We start from the raw sequence: 27,890 nt of genomic DNA on the forward strand, positions 1-27,890 counted from the left end.
CTTATCAGAATCTGAATGAAGTCCAATATGATTTGTTAATGGAGAAATTACTTACCTGATAATTTCGTTGGACTCAGGACCAATGGCTTATGCTCCTGTGCCAGCAGATGGAGACAGGGTAAGATTGCAAAGCTAACATCACCCTACACATACACCTGCAGTGACCGCAGCCCTCCAGTATTCTCTTCAAAAGCTATTGTGGACATACTAGTGGAAAAAAAAAAACTTGATTAAAAATGATTAAAAACGGATAACTGTAACTGTACTCAACCAACCATAAACACTGAACTCCAGTAAGAATATAGATGCCCTGAGCTAGGAACTGGTTGAATACTTACCTGTAATTTCTGGGATTCGAGACCCACTCATTGGCAAAACCTTGGCACAGTTCTCAGGCAGCCGAGGGTGGCATGCTGAGTCCATCTGTGTACATTACGGAAAACAAAATTATCAGGTAAGTAATTTGTCCATTTCCTAGCATGTAACTAGACGGACTCAGGACCAACGGAATGTACAAAGGCTACTCCTGATCAGGGCATGAGGCTGCCTGCAGTCCAGTTAACATTGCCCTTGCAAAGGCTGTGCTCTTGGCCTGTATGTCCAGGCGATAAAACCTGGAGGTGTGCAAGGAGGACCACTTCGCGGCTCGGCAGATATCGATGGGAGACAACGGTCTAACTTCCGCCCATGAGACTGCCTGAGCCCTGGAGGAATGAGCTTTAACCTGAGAAGGTAATGGCTTTCCTGCCTCCACACAGGCTCCCATGACCATCTCCTTACTCCAGCGAGCTATGGTAGCCAGCGAAGCTGGTTTGCCCTACTTCCTTCTACCGTGAAAGACAAACAGGTGGTCCTGTCTTTCGGACCGGTTCTGAGACTTCCAGATACCTCACCAAAAGTCTCTTGACATCCAAATGACGGAGGAGACTATATTCCTCTGCATCCTTGAGTTTATCTAGGGATGGCAATGAAATGGACTGACTCAAATGAAACTCTGATACTACCTTGGGCAAGAAAGATATAACAGTACGTAGCTGTACCGCCCCTGGAGTCATCCAGAGGAATGGTTCCTGGCATGACAATGCCTGCAGTTCAGAGATGTGACGTGCCGAGCATACAGCCACTAGGAATACTGTTTTCAAAGTCAATAACTGCAAGGAAAGACTGTGCAGCGGTCGAAAGGAAGGACCTGCCAAAAAATCCAGTACTAAATTAAGATTCTACAAGGGAACCGGCAACCGTAAGAGAGGTCGAAGATACTTCACTCCCTTCAGAAAATGGGCCACGTCAGCATGAACTGACAGGGAGGCCCCTTTCACCTCACCCCTGAAACAGGAGAAAGCCGCTACCTGCACCTTCAAGGAGTTAAGGGCCAAACATTTATTTAAGCCGTCCTGCAAAAATTCCAGAATAAGTGGGATTGTGCCCACCCGAGGGGGGACACCAGTTCCTCGCATGAGGCCTCAAATAAATACTCTCCAGACCTGCACATACGCTAGGGACATGGAGAACTTCCAAGTGCAGAGCAAGGTGACAATTACCACCACTGAATATCCTCGCTTCATCAGGTGACCCCTCTCAAGGACCAGACCATAAGACAGAACAGAGTTGGGTCCTCATGAAGGGCCGGTCCCTGTTGCAGCAGGTGGCACGAGGCGTTCTACACCAGGTGTCTCCGCACGTCCATATACCACGAATGCCTGGGCCAATCTGGAGCTACTAGCAGGACTAATCTGCTGTGGTGCTAGATTCTGCAAATGACCCTGCCCCAGCAGGGGCCATGGAGGGAAGGCATAAAGCAACTCTTCTTCTGGCCAGGACTGAACCAGAGCGGTGACCCCCAGGGACCAGGGATCTCTTCCGCGACTGAAGAATAGGGGGACCTTCGCATTGTGAGATGCAGCCAGCAGGTCAATGGACGGGAGGCCCCAGCGATCTACTATCAGTTGAAAGGCTTTGGCCGACAACACCTACTCTCCTGGATCAAGACTCTCCTCCTTAGAAAGTCTGCTCTGACATTGTCTTTTCCTGTGATGTGGAAGGCTGAGATCATCTGTAGATGTATTTCCGCCCATTCCAGAAGGAGATCTATCTCCTGTGACTCTTGCTGGCTCTTGGTTCCTCCCTGGCAATTGATGTCGGCTACTGTTGTTGCGTTGTCCGACATAATGTTGACCATTTGACCCTGGAGTCTAAGGCTGAATTGTAGACACGCCAATCTGAATGCCCGGGCTTCCAGGCAGTTGATGTTCCAGAGGGCCTCTTCTTCCATCCAATGTCCCTGGACCGACAGCTCCCGACAGTGAGCTCCCCAGCACCAGAGATTCGCATCTGTTGTGAGGACCAGCCAGTTTGGGGATGACAGAGGGACACCCCTGATCAGATGACCTTCCTGTAACCACCACTGGAGGCGAGAGCAGACTCATCAGTAAGTGGAGATGGATCGAATAGTCTTGAGACTGCGGAGTCCAAAGTGATAGCAGTGAGTGTTGAAGCGGTCGCATGTATGCTCTCGCCCATGGCACTATTTCCAGAGCTGCCATCATCAAACCGAGAACTTGGAGATAGCACTATACGCCAGATGGTGTGGAGCTCATCAGCTGGCGTACCTGGGACATCAACTTTCTTTTCCACGTGGTCAGAAGGAAGTCCTTGCCCTGCTTGGTATCAAACTGGACTCCCAGATATTCCAAGGACTGGGAAGGCTTGAGACTGCTCTTAAGAACATAAGAAATTGCCATGCTAGGTCAGACCAAGAGTCCATCAAGTCCAGCATCCTGTTTCCAACAGAGGCCAAACCAGGCTACAAGAACCTAGCAATTACCCAAACACTAAGAAGATCCCATGCTACTGATGCAATTAATAGCAGTGGCTATTCCCTAAGTAAACTTGATTAATAGCAGTTAATGGACTTCTCCTCCAAGAACTTATCCAAACCTTTTTTGAACCCAGCTACACTAACTGCACTAACCACATCCTCTGGCAACAAATTCCAGAGCTTAATAGTGCATTGAGTGAAAAAGAATTTTCTCCAATTAGTCTTAAATGTGTCTTCAACACTGCAACTGCAGGTTTACTACCCAACTAAGTTCCTGAAGCAAGAAGGTCACCCTGTTGGTCACCCGGATGCTCTCTTCGACAGACCTGGCCCGAATCAGCCAGTTATCCAAGTACGAGTGCGCTAGGATTCCCTCTTTCCTCAATGCTGCTGTTACAACCACCATAATCTTGGAAAATGTTCTGAGAGCAGTGGCTAGGCCAAGGGAAAGCGCCCGGAACGGATAATGGCAGCCCAGTACTGCAAAGATTAGGAAACGCTGGTGTTCCTGATGGATTAGAATATGTAGGTAGGCCTCGGAAAGGTCCAGGGAGGTTAAGAACTTTTCCGATTGTATGGTCATTATCATGGAGTGTAAGGTTTCCATGCAGAAATGATTCATTCATAGAAGTCAGTTGACGCTCTTGAGGTCCAGGATGGGTGAAAGGAACCTTCCTTCTTGGGTACGATGAAATAGATGGAATAAAGTTCCGTATTTTCCTGGGGGCACAGGTACTGGGATTACATCCTGAGGAGCCTTAAAAGAGTAACCTCCACTGCCTGCTTCTTTTGCTGAGAGTGGCAAGGAGATACCATGAAAGTGTCTCTGAGTGTTGTGAAATTCCAGTGCATATCTTTCTCGTATGACCTCCAGTACTTATTTGTCCGAAGTGATCTCAACCCACCACTGGTAAAAGAGGGACAGTCGACCACCCATCTCCTTGTTCCGAGGGTGAGTCGACAAAACTTAATTGGTGGTCGGGACGAACCTGAATCCAAACCTGCCCCTCTCTTGGGCTATTGACTACGAAAGAACTGAGACCTCCCAAAGGGCCGAGACCTCCGAAATGTCGAGTTTCTATAAGGGCAAAAACGTTGTGAGCCCCTGGATCGTCCCCTCATAGACGAGGGGCGCTGTAACTGCTTCCTCTTACCTTCCGGAGCTGGGGAACTGGAGAACTCAGGTTGGAATCATGCCTACTAACTTTTAAAAAAAAACTTAAGACTTGGCTGTTCCGACTAGCCTTCTTGGATCCTTCAGACACACAATAATCTACCATCCTACTCACGAGCCATGGAACCATGCCTTCTTTGTGAGATGCCTCTTATCCAATACCTCCGCAATTAAACTATCTTATGACTTTTGATTTTAAGTTATGGCCCTACTCGGGCCTTTTTTACTCTATTTACTTCCAAGCTGTAAAGCCTCCAAGTTTATAGTCCTTGTTCAATGTAACTTTCTTGCTCTCTTTCTGATTATAACTTATTGTTCCGTTTTTTGTTACAAGTTTCTATCCCTCGTTCGATGTAAACCGATCTGATATGGTATTCAACCATGAAGCTCGGTATAGAAAAATGTGAAATAAATAAATAAATAAATAAATTTACTGGCCAGCTTTTCCAATTCGCTTACGAAAAGGAGTAATTCTTTAAAGGGCATCTTTGTAAGACAGGCCTTTGAGGTTGCATCTGCTGACCAATTCACAGCCAATTTCGCCACCAGAGGCCACTCCTCTGGTCTTAAGTATGGACTAGATCCGAGCCGCATCTGCTAAAAAGATGGTGGCGGGTTCCATAACCACTCTGGAATTCACCCCCCGACCCCGAGTCATCCACCTTTGAGACAGGAGTAGGCACGAACAGGCTACCAGGGCACAACATGAAGCAATCTCCAGACCCATCAGAAGCGCCTACAAAGGCACCTTAGTCTCAGCTCCAGTTAAATCAACACTAAGTAAAAGAGCACTCTCATCTGCGGGACCACACCAATGGAATGCTCTCCCTCCAGACCTACGCCTCGAATCCAGTCTACCAGAGTTCAAAAAAAGTAAAAACCTGGCTCTTCAGGCAAGCTTTCCAATCACCAGAGTGTAACTAAGCACCTCCCCCGGACTTTCAGATCCATTCAAAGCAGCATATCACTAACAACATAGTCACTTAATTTTTTTACTTCTTACTCACAATTTGAACTTAACAGGCATTAATCATATACTATATAACTGTTTACTTGTATACTGTATGGTGGCTCGGTGTTGCCACAAATGTGCATTGTAAAAAAAAAAAAAAAAGTTGAACACACGTACTGTTTTAAAAAGTTGAACACACGTACTGTTTTAAAACACAAATTTGTTTCAAAACACAAATTATGTCAAATGTTAAAAGTTAAATATTATGGTTACTTTTCAATGTTCCTTGTAATAAGCCCAGGTTAAATATTATGGTTACTGTTCAATGTTCCTTGTAATAAGCCCAGGTCGGGACCGCCCCAACCAGGGTATCTTATTGTTTATTGTAAACCGGATTGATTTGTATTGTATACAGGAATTCCGGTATATAAAATTAAAAATAATAATAAATAAGGTCAATGCTACTGCATCAAAGGCTTGTTTAAGGGTGGACTCCATCAGTCTATCGTGTGCATCCTTTAAGGCCGCTCCTCCCTCCACTGGGAAAGTTGTTCGCTTAGAGACGGCACAGACCAGCGCATCCTCTTTAGGGAAACACAAACCTCTCTCACTGCTGGATCCAGTGGGTACAGAGCTTCTAATGCTCATCCCCCTTTGAAACTTGCTTCCGGGGCATCCCATTCCAGGTCAAACTGGAAAGTAGCAAGAGGCTTTCCGTAGGGAGATCAAAATGGGATTCTTCTTTGGGTCCATCATAGAATGGGTCCCAGGGACACCCAGCATCTTCAGGGTCTGGGAAACCAGGGCCAGCAATTCGTCTCTATGAAAGAACCGCAACATAGTTCGATATGGTTCCAACCCAGGGGGAATTTCCCCTTCTTCCAAGGGATCTGGATTGTCCTCTCTGTCTGAGCCATTTGTGTCCCAACAATGGATTCCCTTGGTAAGGCAAGGCATGCATCGAGGTCTGCCGATAGGACTGGGAGAGGGAAGGCTTACCGGTTGAGGTTCCGTCTGGACAGGGACAAGCGAGGTAGTAGACTGCACCTGTATGAATGCTTATAGACCCTGGAAAAATTCCACCCAAGAGAAGGCAGCTGGGTTCATGCCTAGCCAGGAAGTACTGGAGTAGATGCTGCTGAATTTCCCTCTCCTATGGATGACCCAGACAAGGGAGTACTCAGGATCCGGGGTACGTCCAATTAAGGCTGTGGTTAACCCATCCTCCGAATAGGAGGAGCCGGGCTTAGCAAAGTTCAGGGAGACCACTCTCCTTGGGCTTCCTCACACTGCCTCGAGCCTCCCCAGTTTTGACCATTCTCTCTAGGTCTTCTGCAAACTGAAGCCTCCCCTTAAAGGGTAGCTTTTCTAACCTGGCCTTGGATGCTGAATCTACCGCCCAATTCTGTAGCCATAAAAGGCACCTAGCTATGACCTCAGTTGCTGCTAACTTCACTGAAACAATAAGGTCATACATAGTGCCTACTACAAAGGCTGCCGCCAATTCCACTAGGGCCGGCCCTGCCCTATCCTCTGAGGGTCCTGCATCTTTGGGACCCTGGATCTCTTGAGACCAGTTTGAAGGGCCCTGGCTTCATAACCTCCACAGGTTATGTAATGTTTCCACTTTCCTGTCCCAAGGGTCTTTCAGGGCTGCTCCATTTCTACTGGTATAGTGGTTTTCTTTGCTACTGCTGAGATCGCTGCATCTACTCTAGGTAGATCTAGAAGCCTCTCCTTATCCTGCTGTTCTATTAGATACAACCTCTGCATAGCTCTACGATTTCTAAGCCTAGACTCTGGGATTTCCCACTCTGCTGTCAGGCATATCCTGGATTGCTGACTGGATGGGGAAAGGCGTTGCAAGTTTTCTTAATCCCTGTCAGGATGGGGTTTCCCTTCATTCGTAGCTTTGGGTATTTCCTCTTTCAGACTTAGGACCTGCGAGACTTTTGTAATTAGAGCCCCCAGCTCATCTGCCCTAAATAAATGCACACCACTGAGTCTCTAGCCTCCGGTTCTTCCTCACCTAAAGTATTTCCTGGGAAGAGCCCTCCTCCTCCTCAAATCCCCCTCTCAGGACTCCAATCTTCCCAGCCTGAAAGTGGCTTGGGCTTTCCCCCTGAAAAAGAAAACCTATTCTGCTCATCTTTTATCTGGAGATAGGCTTGGTACATAGTCAAGATGAAGTCAGAGGAAAACTCAGACTCCTCCTCTCCCGGGGCTCTAGACACCGTTGCTGCTTGCCTGGGGCTGCCCCACCCTCTGAAGCTGCGAATGCTTTGCCCACCCTGAAACTTGTTCCGGAGGCGGAGGAAAGGACGCGCTTCCTGGTGTGCACTGTTCAAGTGGCCTAGCCTTGCCCCCTTTCTCCACTGGGGCTTGCTTTCGCCATCACAATTGCGCAGAAAGAACCAGTGACGCACCTGGCACACTTCTTCCCCTTGTCCATACCTGGGGCAGGCAGCAATGGTTCGAGCCGGGCTGTTTCTCTGTTTTTTTTTAACTCACAGTCAGGTGATTTCATCGGGAAACCAGGAGACCAAAACAACTGGTTGCCCTGGGGAGGGAAGATCAGACCTACAGAAGCTGTCGTCCTACTGGGTCCCCACCCCAGCCCAGGCTCCTAGGGAAAGCAACCTTAGGGAAGGCTGTTGACCTAGGGCCCTTCTTACACTGCTGGACCAGCGATGTCTGTGCTCCGCCCCATTTGCTGGAGACAGAGACTACGGACTTCCCCTCTGCTGTCACTACTATTAAAAGTAGTGACATCAGAGAGGAAGCTTTCGCACTCTGTCCCCACCTGCTGGCGGGAGGAAGAATCCCACAGGTTACTGGTCTGGCAAGATGAAGAGGAAGAAGTAATTTAACTGATCACAAACCACTTTTTCAGTGGTCTTAGAGTTTATAGCCAAGTTAGAAATGGGTCTATAGTTGGCCAAGATATTGGGGTCTAAAAGAGGTTTTTTTTCAGATAGGGGTGTCACTCCAGCAATCTTTGTGGAAAAGATCCTGTGGATACAGAAGTATTTGTAATGTGAGAAATTGGTTGTGATAAACAAGAGAACAGGATTTTTCAATAATTTTGAAGACATGGGGGTCTAACTCTGAAGTTGTAAGATGAAGAGACTTCCAAAGAAGACCGACCCCAGCAGATGTTAAATTAAAAAAAAAGACTATTGTGCAGGCCTGCAGGAAGCTACAGATGAGGTTAGGGAGGGCTCGTTAGAAGGATGCAATATTGGAAAAGATTTGCAAATGGAAACAACTATATTAGAGAAAAAAAAAGAGACGAACGTGGGTAGCCGTTCGATATAGCAAGAACTGCAGAATGTGTGTCATTTTTATGTTTTAGAAGTTTTGATGCTACATTTTGGATGTCACAATTGTTTCATTTGTATATCACTTGGCCGCTTATGCGTAAGCAATTCGTACATTTTAAATAAAGATAAAATAAAAAGAAGTTGATTTGATAGTTGGGCCACTGTTTTAAAATGATTTCCAGCAAACCTGATCTTACTGGAAACAAATTTCTCTTTGGCAGAAAGATCTCAGATGGTAGTGTTTACTGGCTTACACCCAGTTCGTTTTTTGTTTACTGAGAATTTGTTCTTATGCCATATTTGATCAAAATGGCAGTTTTGTCCTTAAGAACTGAAGGCCTGAGTGAAACCATAGCTGGAAAGAACAATGATAAATCTTCCGCTGAGGGAGTGGAATTGCCACATCGATTGCTTTCTTGAGAACACTGTTCCAAATTTCTGTTTGACTGAAAGAAGAAGAGCATCAAAGTCATCAGGAAAGGTATCTAATTCTGCGGCAAGCAAATCTAAATGCATATTTTTAAGGTCTGTAAATTGAACAGAAACTATATGTTGGGTGGTAGGCCTGGTAGATTCCAACTGAGATGAAAAAAGATTAAGCATGGTCTGTCCAAGGAATGCTAGCGAGGAAATAGAATTATCAAGCAGTAGAATATTCTTAGAAGAAAAAACTAAAGTCAATGCACAAGCAAACCTTGTGAGTAGGGAGACTGACACACTGCCAGAGGGATAACAAATGATAAAGAAAAGCAATTCTTATCAGGAGGGACCATCAGAACAGTCTGCATAGGCATTAGTCTCTCTTAAAACAGTCAAGTTTTGGTGCAACTTAGAAATTTCTGGCATGAGCTCCCTAGCCTCGGAGAGGGGACAAATGAAGAATCAGTAAAAAAGGATATTTAGTAGGACTGTGTCTCTAAACTAGATGTGCATCAATATGGAATAAGATTTTAAAGCAAGTTCCCTCAGTTATGTTTTTGAAAAATAACTGCCAACCCACCACCCTGATCAAGAGTCCTTGTGCAGTAACAGTGTTGACAGAGACACAGCAGTGATCCTCTGGTTGGAAATCCCTTTTCCTCCCTCCCGACTCCAGACACTTACTTGCCACACTTCTTCCTGTACTGTCGCTCAATGCCTTCAGGTCTGGAAAAGAAGAGAGGACTGAGGAAATTAAAAAAAAAAAAAAAAGCAAACAGCAGTAATCACTCTCAGATCACTATATTTACTCAATCCATTCTATGTGCATGGAGGGAGAGGGGGGGGGGGGGGGGGGGGGGGGGGGGGAGGTCAAGGTACCCTGTGAAAAAATGATATCCTAGGATGGCAAGGAGAGCTCGCTTTCAAACATCCTGTGAGAACATCTGCTACGGCCCTGCCACGGTCCTGTAAAGTGGCAAGAGCAGAGCTGGAGAGAGGATTCTAATTCATTGCTCACTATTCTTGCTTCAATTTAGCCTCATTACATCTTTTCTTTTGCCTATTTTTTCCTATATTGTAACATTTTTAAAATAAAAGGTGTGTATCTTAAGGTCTAGCAACTAAATTTTGAAAGTCTCTTTCCCTGAATCCACTTTTTCTGCTGTCTGGCTGATTTCATGCTTTACGTGAATCCATATGACCTGTGTGTGGGGCCATGATGAAGGCCTACTCTTCAGCTATCTAAGCTCTACTGGAGAAATTACAATCGTTTTGATTTCCTTAGTATAGACAGATAGACTCAGGACCAGTAGGTTTATGCTCCTTGCCAGCAGATGGAGATGGAGCAAGCTGATGTCACAGTATTATATAACCCTGCATTGACCCCAGCCTGCCAAAGCAACTGTGGACAGACTAGCAAAAAACTTGATTAAAAACATGATTAAAAACAGGTAACCAGAACTGTACTCAACCAACCATAAACACTGAACTCAAATAAGATTCTAGGTACCCCAAGCTAGGGACTGGATGAACATTTCCAGTAATCCCTTGGGACCCAGGGCCCCACAGGCGGACTACTGACACACCCATGCGGGCAGCCAAGGACGGGAAGCTGAGAACCATCCGTTTACACTAAGGAAAATGAAATTATCAGGTAAGTAATTTCTCCATTTCCTAGCGTGTAGACAGATGGACCTCAGGACCAGTGGGATGTACCAAAACTACTCCCCAATAGGGTGGGACGCTGCCTATGGTCCAGTCAATACTGCATGTGAAAAGGCTGCATCCTCCTGGGCCTGCACGTTCAGACAATAAAACCTGGAAAGTGTGTGTAAGGAGGACCACGTTGCAGCTCGGCAGATGTCAACAGGAGATCACAGACTGACCTCCGCCCATGACACTGCCTGAGCCCTAGTGGAATGAGCCCTAACCTGAGTAGGCAATGACTTTCCAGCATCCACATACGTGGCCGTGACCACCTCCTTAATCCAACGAGCTATGGTAGCCTGCGAGGCCGGAGTGCCTTGCTTACTCCCGCATGGAGAACAAACAGGTGATCCGTCTTTCAAAAAGACTCAGCGACCTGCAGATACCATGACAAGACGCTTAACATCCAAGGAGCGCAAAAGGCGAAACTCCCTCTGCATCCCTGACCTTATCCAGGGATGGCAAGGAGATGGACTGATTCAAATGAAAGTCCAAGACTACCCCTGGCAAGAAGGATAAAACAGTATGCAGCTGTAATGCACCTGGAGTCACCCGAAGAATGGCTCCCAGCAAGATAAGGCCTGCAGCTCAGAAATCCAATGCGCAGAACATATAGCCAGCAGGAACACTGTCTTCAAAGTCTATAACCATAAGGAAAGGCTACGCAGGGGTCAGAACGTAGGGCCCGCCAAAATGTCCAGCAGCAAATTAAGACTCCACAATGGAAGCAGTAACTTCAAGGAAGGCCTGAGGTGCTTCACTCCCTTCAAAAAATGGACCACATCAGGGTGAGATGACAAGGAAACACCATTCACCAGGCCTCTGAAACAGGCAAGAGCCGCAACCTGCACCTTCTAGGAATTAAGGGCCAAGCCTTTATTCAATCCATCCTGCTAAAACTCCAGAATGAGAGGGATCAACTGAACGAGGAAGAACACCCTGCTCCTCACACCAGGCCTCAAACAGTCTCCAAACTTGCACACAAGCCAAGGAGGTGGAGAACTTGCGAGCGCAAAGTAAAGTGGCAATCATTGCAGAGGAATGACCACGCTTTAAGGACTGCGCCTGAAGAAAGGCTTGTAAGCCTTGAAAACATTCCACCCAAGAAAAAGCAGCCAGGTCCAGACCAAGCCCAGAAGGAACTGCAGCTGGTCCCACAGAACTGCCCTCACCAGTGGAGGAGCCAGTCAAGGGAGAACCAAGATCTGGCATCCCCCAGTCAAGGCCGTAACCCACACATAATCAGAATGGGAAAAAGTGGCTTAGCAAAATCCGAGGAAGACGACTTTCCCTGAGAATCTGAGCAGCACTGACACAGGTTAGAAGACAGGCCAGGCTGAGAAGCCCTAACATGATAGGCAACACACATGGGAAGACACTTACGCTTCTTGCTTACCGGTGCAATCGCTGCGGTAAACGGGCGTCATAATAGCTTGCGCTCAAAAATGAAAATGTGGCCAAAAAATATGCAACTAGAAGAAAGTGCGGCAAGGCGCAGGCACAACCCGTGCGCCAAGTTAAGCGCATAAAGAAGTTTGTGCGCATAAAAGGCACGCCCAAAAACAGAGCATACAATGCGTGCGCAAAGCCAACACACTGCACACACTGACTGCCTATAGAGGGCAGCAGAACACACACAAGAGCGAGCGAAAATGTAAGTCCGGGGCCTAGCACACCAGGGGCTGTTCAACCCGCCAAGCTGCCCAGTTTCCCAATCCCAACGGGAGCGGGAACGAATGTCGGCATGGCGCACAGAGAACAGAGACTGGAGGAAGTCTTGAAATCCCTCTCTCTCTGATTCAGGTAAAACTTGCTTTTTTTTTTTTTTTTTTTAAACCTTACCTGAGCTCAGCGCTTACCAGCTGAGTACAGAGATGGTCTTTGGCTGCGGGAGAGGGCATCTGCCGTCGCCGCTGCACTCAGCCTCCTGCACGCTGCCTTTCAGCTGAACTAGCAGCTAAGTCCACACCGGGAATCCAAGCTACCAGACCAAGGCACACCTCTGAGGGACCACGGAAATCGCCTCAGGAATTCTCAATTGGGGGAGAGACCTTTAGGTATCACTGCAGGAGAGCGGGGATTTCTTTTCCTGAATTTATTAGAATTTCAAATTTCTTCCTTCAAAAAGCTCAATGGAATTCCCTTAGGGAGATGCACGTCCACCATCTGCTGGAGACGGAGAATACTGGCAGGCTGGAGTCACTACAGGGTTATGTATACTGTGACGTCAACTTGCTCTGTCTCCATCTGCTGGCAGGGGAGCATAAACCCACTGGTCCTGAGTCCATCTGTCTACACACTAGGAAATCATGCTTTATATGGATCAGTGTGATATCTGCATGGGGCTCTGATAAAGATCCACTCTTCAGCTCTCCATGCTTTATTCCTGCTTTAAGTGAATCCATGTGACCTTCATGGGGGCATGATGAAGGCCCGCTCCTCAGCTGTCAAAGCTGTATTCGTGCTTTGCATGGATCAATGTGATTGACTACATAAGAATCACAGCTGAAGATGATAAGGGCTGAAATAGCCCACCAAAAATGGTGATGGATACCAGCACAACAGATTGGGACAGATATTGAGGGCAGTAGTGGGTAAAGGGTTGAAAGTTCAAGTAAAAACCAAGATGGGGGTGGGAATGAATTGAATATGAGAATTTATTGAAAATGGGAATGCATATGCTCATCTATCCAAACTGGATGAATCTCAACTGGGCAGACCGGCAGGGCCAATTTGATATTTAGCCGATGTTATTTACCATGTCACTGTGATTCCTGACTGGGTTCTGATGAGAAGCAGAACACCACCACCCTGATATTCTTACATTCAGAGTGGTGGGAATGGTTAAGCAGATGGATGCTTTCAAGAACTTGCACACACTGATCTCATCACAATTATTTACAAATTAGAAGAGACTTAGTGACTGTTTGAACTAACCTGCCAGCTGAAGTCTTACTTTTAGCTAGTTCTGCTGTCTTAAAGCACACCATACTTCCATGAGAAATCACTTTGTGGCAGACACTTGGCCTCTATGTATGCTCCTGCTGTAGGCAACCCAAGGTCATAGCTAGATCACATCCATACCCCAACAATGACTGGGAAAGTAATGCTGTCTTTTCCTTACATCACCAAGCACACAGCCAACACACATAGTCGTGTGAGGCTACGAGCAGGGACAGCAAGGCCATGCTTTCAACATGCCTCATCATGAAGCGGTAACTGCAAGGTTGGGAACGTGATCACAACTAAAAAACTGGGAACCGAACAGCAGCCAGATTAACTCAGATTTTCCAGTTTCACAGTGATATATTCATAGCTTTATTAGCAGAATGGAGACAGGGTAGTTAGACCAGAGAGAGATTAGCCTCAAAGGGTCTAGACTTCTGGATCAACTCTCTACCACCGAATGTCTCCATGTATCCTTGAACATGCTCCTTTGCCTCTGTCTCCCACTTGATCATTGTAGCTGGACAATCCCATCATTGTGTCAGGTAGTGTGCATGGACATATACCCTAAAGGTGGCTGCACTCAGACTCTTGAAGTACTATAATGGCAAAGCATAAAATAAGATTCAGTTTTGCTCAATGTACAAAGTAATCTAAATGAATATTTATTGGAAGAGGAGACAGGTGAAGAAAAAAAAAAAAGTGTGTGCTGTAATTTTATGCAGATATAGCTCGTCCTCCTCGACAACCATCTAAAGACTTAATGCAGCTAGACAGCTGCTCATCCTGAGGAATTAGTTCTGGAAACAAAAGTGAGCCAGGGACTGATGTGTCTTTAAATACACAGGTTAGCTATGTTTCTGACTCTGGCTTCTTGCTGAAAGACGTGGAGAGGCCTGCTGCGCTGATCACCATAAATAAAACCAGGACTGAGTGACATGATGCACACTCTCTCTTCTGGGATTAACGAATGACAGCAACAATTTCCAGATCTTTCACTCAGCTGAGCTCCCAAAGTACTTCATAGGTACAAGGGCTGAGTGTGCAGCCACCTTGTAGGTGGAGAAAAAAAGGTAATGCACAGTGGGAGATGATAGGTTAATGGCACACACAGCCAACGACAGCCATGACTGACAGAGCTCAGGTGTGGTGCCTGCCTTCCCTACTGGCTGGCCAAAATGAGTCCAGCTGAAGCCCATTTAGGAGGCATCCAAGTGAAAGAAAAAACATCCCACTTATTCAGAACTGCTTAGTACTACAGCAACAGGGTGTATCCAGGCTGCTTTACTGACCAGATCCCTCCTAGTGTGGCAGTCTCACAAAAACATTTGAGCCGACAAATCAAGTAAAATGTCATCTTTTGCTCATTTGAATTCTGATCTGAAGAAAAAATTTAGTTCCCAAAAGCTGGTCAAAAATGTCTTGAATTACTCTAATAAAAAGGTATCGCCCGATATATATCTTCTTGTTTTTATCTATTAATCTTGATTTCTGAGCTGACAAAAGCAGTCAACCCTGTCACTAGCAGCAGCAAAGAAGTATCTTGCACAATATCACAGTATTTTTCAGCTTCTTTTGCCTATTTTGACTCTGAGCGGGCACTACAGTCATTTATTTCCAGGCTGTCAGCCTTATACCCAATTCCTGCAACAGAACAACTCCGGCCTGCAGTGCACACCCCTCCAGGCTAATGTGTCTGCAGGTCTCCTCCAGCTCACTGCAGTGCATTGTGGAAGGATTTTTCTATTTCAAAGAATCCTTTTTGTTAAAGATTTTAGTTTACAAAGCGTCTGACAACTGTATCAGTGTTAATATTGCAACAAAATCAGCCTCAGTCATTTTTCTTCCTCCCTCTCTCCTCAAGTAATAAATACAGCGATGTACATCTTTGGAAGAAAAAAAAAGGTCTGTCCAGCTGTTATGTCATCCAATAACTCAAATAATAAAGGAACGTGATAATGCAGGGGCTCAAAACAACCAACAAATTAGGCAAACAAAGCAACCAGATACAAACATCACAACACCAGCCTAACTAATATATATATGGTTTCGAGTAGGGCTGTCAGCAAGCCAATCACGCAAGACCTTACTGGGTCCCCACTGGACTTCTCAATCATTCACCCATTCGTTTGTTTTCTTCTTTGCAGGTAAAATATATTTAAAAAGTCACCTTCTCGTTTATAAAATAAAAATCTTTATAATGTGTGAGCAACAGCACAGCAACCTCCCATCTGGGAAAACCATACCATCAACCCATCAAGCTGTTTTGTAGGCCAGTACTGCTTCAGGGGTCAGTTGGCGTTCTGACTGAACACCTTCTCAAAGCCAAGAATTACTTTAACTGACCCCTGAAGCAGTACTGGCCTAAAAAACTATATGGTTTTTCCAGACAGGTTGTTGCTGTTCTTGCTCACACATTATGACGACTTATTTTATAGACAAGACGGTGACATTTCTATATAATAAATTTACCTACAAAGAGAAAACCATTAAAAAAAAATTAATGGGTGAATGATTGAGAGAAGTCCAGCAGGAACCCAGCGAGGTCTCAGGTGATTGGCTTGCTGACACCCCAACTCCAAACTGGGCAGATAAGTTAGGGTGGTGCTGTGAAGTTTGCATTATATGTCATCAAATAAACCATAGTCTTCATTTCACAGGGGAGGAATCAGGGACTATCTTCATTTTGTTGGCCTTCATTTCTTTTGGTCACATAAGTAAATCATAAAAGTATGACATCAGGGAGACCTAATCCAGAGTATATTTCTATTCTTCTGCTTTGTGGTCTCCCTTTGACCAGTACTGTAGGTGACAGAAGCACACAAGTCACAGACATTAGTTCCCTAAATTCAGTTATCTTTTTAACTTAAGTCCCTCTCATGTGGCACATTGTGTCACTGGCTCATGAAATATCGCCAAACATAACATTTAGAACAGGTCACATTTAGAGAAAGCCTTCAGCCACCAGCATGCAAAGGGGAAGGGAGTAGCTGGCAGTCTCACCTTCGCAAAAAGACAGTCTCTTCCTCCTCTGTGTTGCAGAATTTGTGCGCGTGTTTGGCTGCATCGATGACCCGTGCTCGATCCCGCGGCCTCATGGGGAGCTTTTCCAGCTGGCAGTCTGCAGGAAGGAGAACCGCAAAGGATACCAGATTCAGGAATATGACTTATGCCTAATGCCATCATCTCCTGCCAGCAGAAGTCACTGCTAGAGGGACACTGAAGACATCAGGCGCTCTGTTGACACCCTATCATCTACCAAAAGCGCCAGGCGTTGGTGGATTAAAATCAACTCGACATTTCAGACATTTTTCAATTGATGTACCTGGACTCCAAGTCTCAATATCAGAGGAGTGGCAGCTCCGGTCTTAAAAAGCCACAATCCAGTCAAGTTCCTGTGATGCCCAACAGATGTATGTCTTATAGGGGATCGCAGCACATGCAGGAGAGCTAGGGACTGGGTTTCTTTTTTTCATTTTTATACACCAATGTGCAACAATAAGCTCACAGCGAACTATGAAGTGGTTCAGTTACCTGAACATCCCTCAGCATACCCATTCTAGTTAAAAACAAAACAAAACTGCTACTGTGCCCCATTAAGCATAAAGCAAAATCAAGAAGAACAAACTCCTAGCCACCTGTAGTCTACATTCAGCCTTTGTGAGCCTGAAGAACAGGCGCTACATTTATTTTATTTTAAATGATTTGTACATCCTGCCTACCGAACATAAGTCGTTCTAGGTGGATTGCAACGTTGACAAAGGAGCATTTTAAAATAAATGAAGGGAGTGACCGTGATATCACCCAAGCAGCACAACATGCTCCCAACAGATTCAGCTGATGAAAGCTTAATTAATAATCAATACTGCTCTGTCAGCTGCTGCGCAATAACTTATAAAAGTCAGCTGGAAACACTGTCAAGGCAGCTAGCAAACAGCAGCTATAAGCTCTGTGGGGGCCAGCTGGCTCTCGATCTCAATCGGTCTCCTCTTTCCCTCAAACGCTGTCCTATCAGAAGCAGGGTCACCTGGGCATGTGACTGGCACTCACACCAACCTGCCAGTCTTGGCTTTCACCCTATGCACACGCGCCCCCACTCCCTGAGCTCACTGCCTCAAGCTCACCTAGCGATGCCGGCTCCAAAAGCAATGCGACTTATCACCATTAGGAAGAGAACCTTCTTGGGCTCAGTCCCCTTTATCTGGTACTCCAGGCATTGGCTAACCCTAGACTAACTCACTTTTAGATGGAAATGAAAGCCGGGTCATTTGTAGCAACCTTCAGCCCACAGCCAAAGACAAAGTCTAGGACGCACATTTAGCGATCGGAAACTAACGCCTGCCTGGAGCAGGCGTTCATTGCTGAGCGCTCCTTAAACCAGTACAGAAAAGCAGAAAAAAATGCTTTTCTGTTCTGCCTCCTACTTAATATCATTGCAATATTAAGTAGGAGGAAAAAGTAAACAAATTTTAACCCAAAAAAAAAAAAGCACTGGCAGTCGGGTGCAGGAAACGGAGGCGCAATTGAAAAACATCCGCTGATAAACTCGGTGTCTGTTTTCCTAACCAGCAGAGGGCCGACGCACTCAGGCTCTCCTTAGCAAGCGACCCTAGCGCCTGCTTGCTAACGCAACCCCCTAATTTAAATATTGCATGGCGCCCCCAGGGGGTGCGTTAAGAAACTGGGCACTGACTGTTCAGTGCCCGCTTTCTGCACCAAAGTATTGCATCGGCCCCTAGGTGCCTGGAACCAGTTCTACAAGTTTCTGTATGAATCCTCCCATCCTATATACTATCTGTGCACGTGACTGGCTAACTGGTATACTGTCTCCTCGCTGCCTCTGTTTTACTCCCCGCAATTCAGCTTTATTGCTAAGCACATCCTTTTCTTTCATCTTTAGTTTCCACTGTTATTTGGAAAAAACAGTTTATATTTAGATATCCCCCCCTCTTTCCTGCGGGCACAGAATACAAATCCTAGCCCCCGCTGTGTAAACCGGGGACACTCTGACTGCTAGCTCAAGCCACATTTTCCTCCAGGCTTGCTCAGTTTCCCATATGTTCTATTCATTTTTTATACCTGTATGTTCTGTCCATCAATGTCCTTCTGCCCAGTGAAACAGAGCTGGCCAGGCCCTGCACACAAGGGTTTAGACTCACATTTCTACATCTCCCTCTTAAGGAATTACTAGGAATTCCCCACAACCCGCAGGGGAAACACGAGGGCCTGGGGGTTCTTCAGCATAACAAATGAGGGGACTAAACACCCTCGCTTACCCCTCCCCCATTTTTCCTTATAACCCTACTATTCTTGGTCTCTCTTCCTATCATAAAATCTAATACTCTGAGGTAACATAATTTGAACACTTGTTAGAAAAGCATGAGAAAAATTAATTGATGACCTCAGAAAAACAATTTTCAGCATATTATATAAGCAGTCAGTTGTACAACAGCAACTTATAAATAAGCTTCTGGCGTCTGAACTGGTTGAAATAGACCGCCCTTTAAAAGGTGGAGTTTCTTGGCACATCAGAATCATGCCTGCTAATTGAAACAATCAAGTTAATGCTCCAATTCAGTCTGTTATAATTGAATCAATTCCAGTTTGAAGCTAGTTATCTGAATAGCCTCTTAATTAGTTTGACAAGGATATAAAAAGAAGAGAGAAACACCACCTTCTTCCAAATCCAGTTCTTCAGTTTTAATTTAAGATTATTTTATGACTGAAGCTCCTTGCAGAAAGCAGAGCCTGCTTAATAATGTTCAGGAAGATTTCTGCCTTGCTTGATAAGGTAATGCTTATTGGCACTGAAAGATTACACAAACAAATATAGCAAAAATTAGGAAGCTTCCTCATGACATTTGCATCCAAAAAAAAGGAATTCTTGGATTTTACCACTCGCCTTTCCAAACCTGTGCTCAAGAAGAATTACAATTCAGGTACAATAGGTAGGTCATAGCTTCAGAGAGAGCTTACACTCCAAGTGGGTGCCACGGAAATGGAAGGCAAAGTGACTTGCCAAGGTCATAAGAAACATCCGTCAATAAGAAAAGCAAAAATGACCAGGAGGATTTCTCTGCTGTCCTTAGTTCTCAGTCCACTGCTCTAAGCACTAAGCCAGGGGTGGCCAACTCCAATCCTCGAGAGCCACAAACAGGCCTGGCTTTCAGGCTATCCACAATGAATATTCAAGAGATAGATTTGCATACAATGGAGGCAGGACTTGCAAATCTCTCTGGTGCATTATGTGTGGGGGAAAGCCTCAACTATTCCCGCCTCTGAACTGAAACTGAAGGAGCTACTATATTTATGCTCAGTGCAGGAGGGGTTTTGTATGTACCTTCCCTGAGAGAGATTAGATTAGTTTCCACCCAGCAGAGAGCCTTTTCAGGACTGGCACCTCTCTTCTGTGCAATTTGCTCCCCAAGGAAGACCATCTGGTTCTTAGGCACCTAGGCAAGTAATGATTTTTTTAATGGGCTTCCCCATCCATCCGCATCTGGTTTTGAATACATTTTTACAGTTTAGTTGAGTGTATTACTAAATTAGTAAAGGGTTTTATCTTCTTGCTTTATTTCTATGTTTTGCATACAGGATAAGAATTAATTGAAAAAGTCTTAAATTCATTCAAGGAATTAGCATGGATTTAGAAAAGGGAGATTGTGGCTTTCTAACCTATTAGAATTCTTGACAAAGGTGAGCCAATTGATACAGTGTATTTCAGGAGTGGGCAACACTGGGACTTGAGAACCTGTTTTCATGTTATATGTCTATTGTAACGCTTCCATTTATTATGAATGTTTGTCCACCTTTTAATACTCATAATTATGAATGTTTTACCTGTAAACCGTTATGAACTAGTGATTCTCACAAGGAATGACGGCATATAAAACATTTAAATAAATAAAACAGACCAGGTTTTTAGGATATCCACTATATATGCATGAGAGAGAGAGAGATATTGTGGATATCCTGAAAACCTGGACTTTGTGATTCTCAAGGACTGGAGTTGGCCATCCCGGAGTATTTGGATTTTTAGAAAGTATTTGATAGAGTCAGTCATTTATTCAAAATATTTCTATACCTTTTTCAAAAGAATTGTATAAGTTACATAGTGACTTTCGTTTTCAGTTTTTATTTTATTTTTCCTGGGAATTTCAATATTGTAACAAAAAAAAAAAAAGGTGGAAAAATTACTGTTATAACAAAGGAGAAAACAGCAAAAAAGTAATTTTTCAATTGATTTTTGTTTGTTATAACACTGAAATTCTCAAGATGCCGCTCTTCTTCCTGCATCGAGCCAGCGTGCCCGCTCCCTGCCATTACAGGTTTCTCTGCGGCACAGACGATGCACCCGGGCCGTGTCAGGAACCAACTCTTTTTTGGGGCCGTTTGTGAGGATCTTCTACGGCCTTACCTCTGCTCTCTGGATGTTTCATTTTAGAGGAGGGTTGCGGGGAGGAGGCACGCTTGACCCCTTTGGAATCTCTTTCTGGGGGAGACTGGGCTGACTGCTGCGGGGCATACGAGCTCGATGCAATATTCTCTCCCTCCCTTAAGCCGGGCGATCTTCGCGGCCCTCCTCGACATTCTTCCAGAGTCCCAGCAGGGTGCCCAAGACATAGGTAACAGTAGTTATTGTCTATCGGTTATAGACATGATCTGGCCACATTGGCAAAATTTGAATCCCAGGGCTTTCGAAGCCAAGTTAGCACTGAAAAACGCTGTTGGGGGTTCACAATTGTGAAAAGAAAGCGGAAAAGAAGGACGAGATGAACCCGCACCTGTTACTGCGTGGGAAAAGCGAAACCCGAGAAGAGATCATTGACCGCATGGGAAGGCACTGCGCAGCAGCAAAGCTCTACCACTGCGAGGAGAAGTTCCCGCCTCAAGCCGCCAGGGGGCATTCCCAGACAGACAGCATAGCTAATTCAGCCTGCTTATCTGCGTGAAAATAAAAATTTAAAGGATTATAATAGATTACAAATATCAAAATAACAAATCACAATACATGCAACAAACATAAGAAGTAAAACCAGGAGGGAAAGCAAGTTTCCTTACCAAAAAAATGGTGTTCTCCATAGACAGCTGGATGAATTAGCCATGACATGTGGAGTGACATCATTCGATGGGGCCAAACAGACCCCTCTCACTAGCTCAGTAAAATTTTACTACTGAGCATGCACACGCTGCATCACGAGCCCCTCAGTTGATTGTAGAGCTTACTTTAAGCTAGGTAGTTAACTCTCCAGGGAGATGGGCAGGTATTAAGCATGGCTAATTCATCCTGCTGTCTACAGAGAGATCCATTTATGGTAAGCAAATTTGCTTTCTCAGTCGACACGCAGGGCTGAATTAACCATGATGTGTAAGAAGTCCCAAGGTGAGGGTTGCATGGTAGAGCAGTTTCTGTATAAACAACCCTGACCTCCTATTGAAAATGGACTACTGGGTGAACAAGGCTGCATAAACTGCTTGCCTAAAGTTACTGTCACTTCTTGAGAGACTGTGCAAATAGTGGGGCACACAGGTGTGAAATGATAATCAAGTTGCACCTTTGCAGATGTCTTCAATAGAAACAGCTCTTAAGTGAGCCAATATGGTAGCTATGGCTCTAAAATGATGAGCCTCAACAGAGTGATTTAAAAGCCAGCCAGCGCAGATCAACGTGCAGTACAGTCCGCTATGCCAGTTAGGTAAAAGGGCTTTTGGCAACAGCCATGCCCAGTCTGTTAGGATCACAGGAAATGAATAGCTGAGAAGTCCAATGATGTGGTTGAGTCTCCTCAGGTAATAGGCCAAGGCCCTTTTACAGTACAGTAAAAGGAGGGTCTTGGAAAGAGCATGGGCAAAGCAATAGCTTGATTCAAATGAAAATGGAAAACCACTTTAGAAATGAAGGATGAGTGTAGAGCACCACCCTATCGTGAAAAAAGCTATAGGTACAGAAGTATGAAACCAATGATTGTAACACGCTGACTTTTCTAGCTGGAATGATAGCAACTAGGAAAACCACCTTCCATGCAAAATTTCAAGGAAGCAGACTAGCAGCTTGTGGGAGGGGGTTCACTGGTTGTCCTAAGACAATGTTGAGATCCCATGACACAGATGGTTTCACAACCAGAGGCTTTGCCTGTCACAAGCCCTTCATGAACTTCAAAACTAGAGGATAGATGGAGATTGGCTTTCCATAAACTTAAGTGTGGAACAGCAATGGCACTGATATGCACTTTGACTGCCGATGTACTGAGGCCTGAAGAGGAGAGAGAGAATAAGTACGGCAATACATCTTTTGAAATACAGACAAACAGGTTCAGGGAAAGATCCTCCCGCTGATCTTCCCTTCTTTTTCTCTCTGCCTTCTGCTTCTTCCAGGCTCCCCCTGCCCCATTCCATCCCTTTGTACCACTAAACCCCCCCCCCCCCCCCTCGAAGGATCTTTCCAGGAAACATAAAATTCAAACGAGCTGGGGTATAATACCATCTTGGATATATTTTAAAGAAATTTTCTGCCAGTTGAGTTGACACTGAAGTTTGCACCACTTGCCACCTAATGTCATTCCAAATGTCCTCACTGTCAGAACATAGCTCCTTTACTCAATCTTTTTCATGCTTAAGAAGAGCATCATCGGGGGGTGACTCAACCTCTCCCATTTTGTTCCCATCTTTCTATGCAATTGCGAATTTGTAAATAGGCACAAAAATCAGCCCTACCCAAATTATATTTTTCCTTCAAATTTGCAAAAGACACTCACCCCTGTGAGGAAAGAATTTGACCCCAGTGGACCAATTTGTTCCTTTCTCATTTCTGAAAAGTTGGCGATCTTTATCCCAGTTGGAAAACCCTCATTGTATCTGATCAGCATCAATGGTGAGTACTCTCTTTAAATGTATCCCACACCTCCAATATTCTTCTGGTAAATGGATTACACAGATCTTTCCTCAGATAGGAGCCCCGATTAGCCCACAGCAATGCCTGTAGTGGGAAATTCTGGAAGTGTTGCCCAATGCAAACCCATTGCTTCAACGTCCTTCCCATAAACCATTTAAGGCTTGCCCTCAACTGCATCACCCTGTAATACTTTTCCACCTGTGAAACCCCCTAACCCCCCCACCCCCACCCCATTGCCTTAAGTGTAAACAAAACCAATCTAGACAGGTGATGACTCTTCTGCTGCCAGATAAAAATCAAGAAAGTTTCCCTGAATCAGTTTCAGATCGTCAAGGGCCAAAGCTACCGGAAGCACCTGGAACAAGTAATTTAGATATGTAACACCCCGTTAATCTCTCTAGCCAAGTTAAATTTGTCTTACTTCACTTGTGCATATCCGATTTTAATATTTTAATTCAACTGCGCTAATTTAGAAGTAATCCTTTATTATTTTCACCCCCAAATACTTAAACTTGGCTCCATGGTAGGAGCACAAAATGGCTCCAGCCATCCAGTGCTCCTACCATGTGACAGGGTCCGGCCAATGGCACGGATACCCTGTCACATGGTAAGAGCAAAGGGCCATCGGCGCCATTTTGATTAGTGGCAGCCGACGGCCCGGGAGCGGGAGATCGCTCCAGGGACCCCCACTGGACCACCAGGTATCTGTAAAAAGTTTTTTTTGGGGGGGGGGGGGGTCGGGAGGGTGGGGGAAGCTAAGGGGTCGGGGTGGGTTTAGGGGTTATTTTTGTGTACCGTTTTTCCCACCCTCCCCCAAAACGATAAGAGAATCCCCACGATCAATATCGTGGGGTTTTCCTATCGTTTTGGGGGAGCCCCTGATTTCTGACGATTTTGAAAATATCGTCCGATATTTTCAATCGTCCGAAACCCGATTCACATCCCTATTGATTTAGTCAAGGGAAGTCTTAATGTACAAATCTGCTACAGTTTTTTGAAGGGGTTAATAAACATGTGGATAAAGGTAAGTCTGTAGAGGTAGTGTATATGGATTTTCAGAAAGCATTTGATAAAGTTCCTCATGAGAGGCTTCTAGGAAAACTAAAAAGTCATAGGATAGGAAGCAATGTCCTGTGGATTGCAACAGGAAACAGAGACTAGGAATAAATGGTCTGTTTTCACAGTGAAAAAAGGTAAACAGTGGAGTGCCTCATGGATATGTACTCGGACTGGTGCTTTTTAATATATTTATAAATAGAAACATAGAAATGATGACAAAAAAAGACCAAATGATCCACCCAGTCTGCCCAGCAAGCTTATTCCAGTTTCTGATGCACTGTGTAGGTTACCCTCATGCTTATCAGTTTCCTAGACCATAAAATTCAGGGCCCTTGGATGTTGTCCGAATCCAATTTTCCCTAACCCTTGCCGTGGAAGCAGAGAGCAATGATGGAGCTGTATCAAAAGTATCAGGCTTAATGATTAAGAGTAGTAAAAGCCGCATCAGCAAGTTACCCCCATATTTATTTGTTCCCCAAACTGTAAAATTTGAGGCCCTCCTTGGATGCTGTCTGAATCCAATTCCCCTTTTCCCACTGCCATTGAAGCATATAGCAATGATGGAGTTGCATTAAGCCTTGATACTGTTATTTGTTAAGGGTAGTAACTGCCATACCAGCAAGTTACCCCCATGCACTCTTTCTTCATTTCCATCCTTTAGCCTTTAGGAATCCACAGTGTTTATCCCATGCCCCTTTGAATTTCTTCACTGTTTTCATCTTCACCACCTCCTCCAGAAGGGCATTCCCAGCATTCACCACCCTCTCCATGAAGAAATATTTCCTGACATTGGTTCTGAGTCGCCCTCCCTGGAATTTCATTTCATGTCCTCTATTTCTATTGATTTATTTCCAACGGAAAAGGTTTGAAGTTTGTGCGTCATTAAAACCTTTCAGGTATCTGAAGGTCTGTATCAAATCTCCCCTGCACCTCCTATCTTCCAGCGTATACATATTCATATCCTTCAGCCTCTCCTCATAAGTCTTCCAAAGCTGACCCCTCACCAATTTGGTCACTCTTCTTTGGACTGCCTTTTTTAGATACAGGCACCAGTACTGAATGCACTACTCCAGGTGAGGCCTCACCAAGGATCCATACAAGGGCATCATCACCTCCTTTTTCTTACTGGTTATTCCTCTCTCTATGCAGCCCAGCATAAATGATCTGGAAAGGGGTACAACGAGCTAAGTGATAAAATTTGCAGATGACAAAATTATTCAGTTAAATCATAAGCAGACTTTGATAAATTGCAGAAGGACCTTGCAAGACTGTAAGATTGGGTATCCAAATGGCAGATGAAATTCTATGTGGACAAGTGCAAGCTGATGCATATATATAACCCATGCTGTAGTTACATGATGTTAGGTTTGATATTAGGAGTTACCACCCAGGAAAAAGATCTAGGCATAATAGTGGATCATACATTGAAATCACTGGCTCAGTGTGCCATGGCAGTCAGAAAAAGCAAACATTAGGACTTATTAGGTGGGGAATGGTGAATAAAATGGAGACTGTCATAATGCCTCTGTGTCGCTCCATGGTGAGACCACACCTTGAATACTGTGTGCAATTCTGGTCGCCGCATCTCAAAAAATATATAGTTGTGATGGAGAAGGTACAGAGAAGGGAGATCAAAATGATAAAGGGAATGGAACAGCACCCCTATGAGGAAATGCTAGAGAGATTAGGGCTGTTCAGTTTTGAGAAAAGATAATCCTGATCTCTTTAGCCTATCCTCATAAGGGAGCTGATAGAGGTCGATACAATCATAAAAGACCTAGAATGGGTAAATGTGAATTGGTTATTTACACTTTCAGATAATAGAAGGTCTAGAGAGCACTCCATGAAGTTAAAACAAACTAGAGAAAATTATTTTCACTGAACGCACAATTAAGCTCTGGGATTCATTTGCTGAGGATGTAGTTGAGGCAGTCAGTATAGCTGGATTTAAGAAAAAGTTTGGCCAAGTTCATGGAGGAGAAGTCCATAAACTGCTATTAATCATGTTGACTTTGGGAATAGCCATTGCTTATTAGCAGCATTAGTATCATGGGATATATTTAATATTTGGAATCTTGCAGGTACTTGTAATCTAAATTGGCCACTTTTCGAAGCAGGATATTGGGCTTGATGGACTCTCAGTCTGACCCCGTAAGGCAACTTATGTTTTTATGTTCTTATAAAAAAAAAAAAAAGTGCAACCTTCTCAGTGGGAGAAAGCTCTGCGCCAAATCTGTTTGGTCCTGAAGGTTATCTAGCAATTTACTAGAATTCCACAGCTAACTGGCAACATCCCATTGTTGTGATGAAGCAGCGTTTACTACTGGCATTTTTGTAGTAGCCTGCCCCAGCCGAGGAGTATCCAAACCTGCGAGGGACTCTTTCACAGAAGAACGGCGCAGAAGTCTACTCTCCTGCTAAGAGGCCCTCCCAGAGCTCCCCTACCACTCGTCAAAGCCTGCCTGAAACAACCCCAAGTCTCCTCCGGCTACCGCGGAGGGCCCTGACCCGAACACAAGCTCCGGGTGGCCGGGGCCCAGGCCTGCAGCTTCTCCCGTCCCCTGGCCAGGCTTACCGAGCACCAACACCATCTGGCCGCACAGGCAGTAGTAGACGTGCAGCGGCTTCTCGCCGTCATCATATTCCTCGCGGTCCCGGGTGTCCGAGCAGACCACCGAGCGAGACACCACTTTCGGCATAACGGCGGGCGCACAGCTCTGACATCAGCGCGGGCACGAGGGTTGACCGGGACGCACGACTCTGACGAAAGCGCGGACACGAGGGTTGCCCGGGACGCGTGGCTCTGACGTCAGCGCGGGAACAACGAAGCGGCCGGAGTCGGGTGAGATAAATTCGAAGCGGCGCGCGCGGAAATTCCAAAGTAGTGTGGGAGGCTTCCGCCCGCTGCTTGTGATTGATCTCTTTGGTGCAAGCTGGGGTAGCTTCCATAATCTTTTAGCTCACCTCAGATTCATTGCAAAACTATACTGAAGTTGCATATTCAGAAAGTCTATCAGGCCAAATTATTCATGTATCTGAATACTGATTTTCTAACAAGGAGGAGAGGGTAGAACGCTTAGGAATAGACTCCTTTTATGTCCCATGGGATGCACGTCCCTCCTTAAAACTGCCTAGCAGTTTTCTTTCCGGAAAAGTTGACTCTGCTGGGATTTATTCTTGGCTTTAGCCTATGTTCTCACAGGACTGCTAAACCTTTAGAGGGTAATTTTATATGCACGCACATTTGCTGGCATAAAGTTAAACTTTGTCTTCGGAGGGTGTTAACTTACGGGTGCATGCTTAACCCACATCCTTTTTAAAATCAGAAAAGTATTCACGAGTCCCAACGCCATCCTCTGGAATGCATCTGCTCAGTCTGCATAAAAGTACAGCCCTGGGCTATTTTACTACAGCCATTTACCCGCATAAAACTTTTTTTCAGCATTTGGACAGTTCAGGCCCCACTAGTGGGTTATGCACCTCTGCCAGAAGATGGAGAGAGCAAAAGCCGACATCCTGGCCATAATGTCTGGCCCTGACATCAGACCACCAGTGTTCTCTATCTCCAGCAGATGGTAGACATGCATTTCCCTTTCTGG

At 45.1% G+C, this 27,890-nt stretch overlaps 1 protein-coding gene across 1 annotated transcript in view; it reads right to left on the minus strand.

Annotated features, from left to right (window-relative positions):
- Positions 1-27,057, minus strand: part of LOC115094335 (UPF0428 protein CXorf56 homolog) — a 38,709-nt gene extending 11,652 nt beyond the window's left edge. The window contains exons 1-3 of the mRNA XM_029607282.1: positions 26,867-27,057; positions 16,344-16,461; positions 9,372-9,413 (exon numbers count right to left, since the gene is read on the minus strand). Coding sequence (XP_029463142.1) covers positions 9,372-9,413; positions 16,344-16,461; positions 26,867-26,990 — 284 coding nt within the window. The 5' untranslated portion in view covers positions 26,991-27,057. The remainder of the gene's footprint in view (positions 1-9,371; positions 9,414-16,343; positions 16,462-26,866) is intronic.
- Between the last annotated feature and the right edge of the window lie 833 nt (positions 27,058-27,890).

The sequence above is a fragment of the Rhinatrema bivittatum genome, chromosome 6 (assembly GCF_901001135.1).
Source record: "Rhinatrema bivittatum chromosome 6, aRhiBiv1.1, whole genome shotgun sequence".
Lineage (NCBI taxonomy): Eukaryota > Metazoa > Chordata > Amphibia > Gymnophiona > Rhinatrematidae > Rhinatrema > Rhinatrema bivittatum.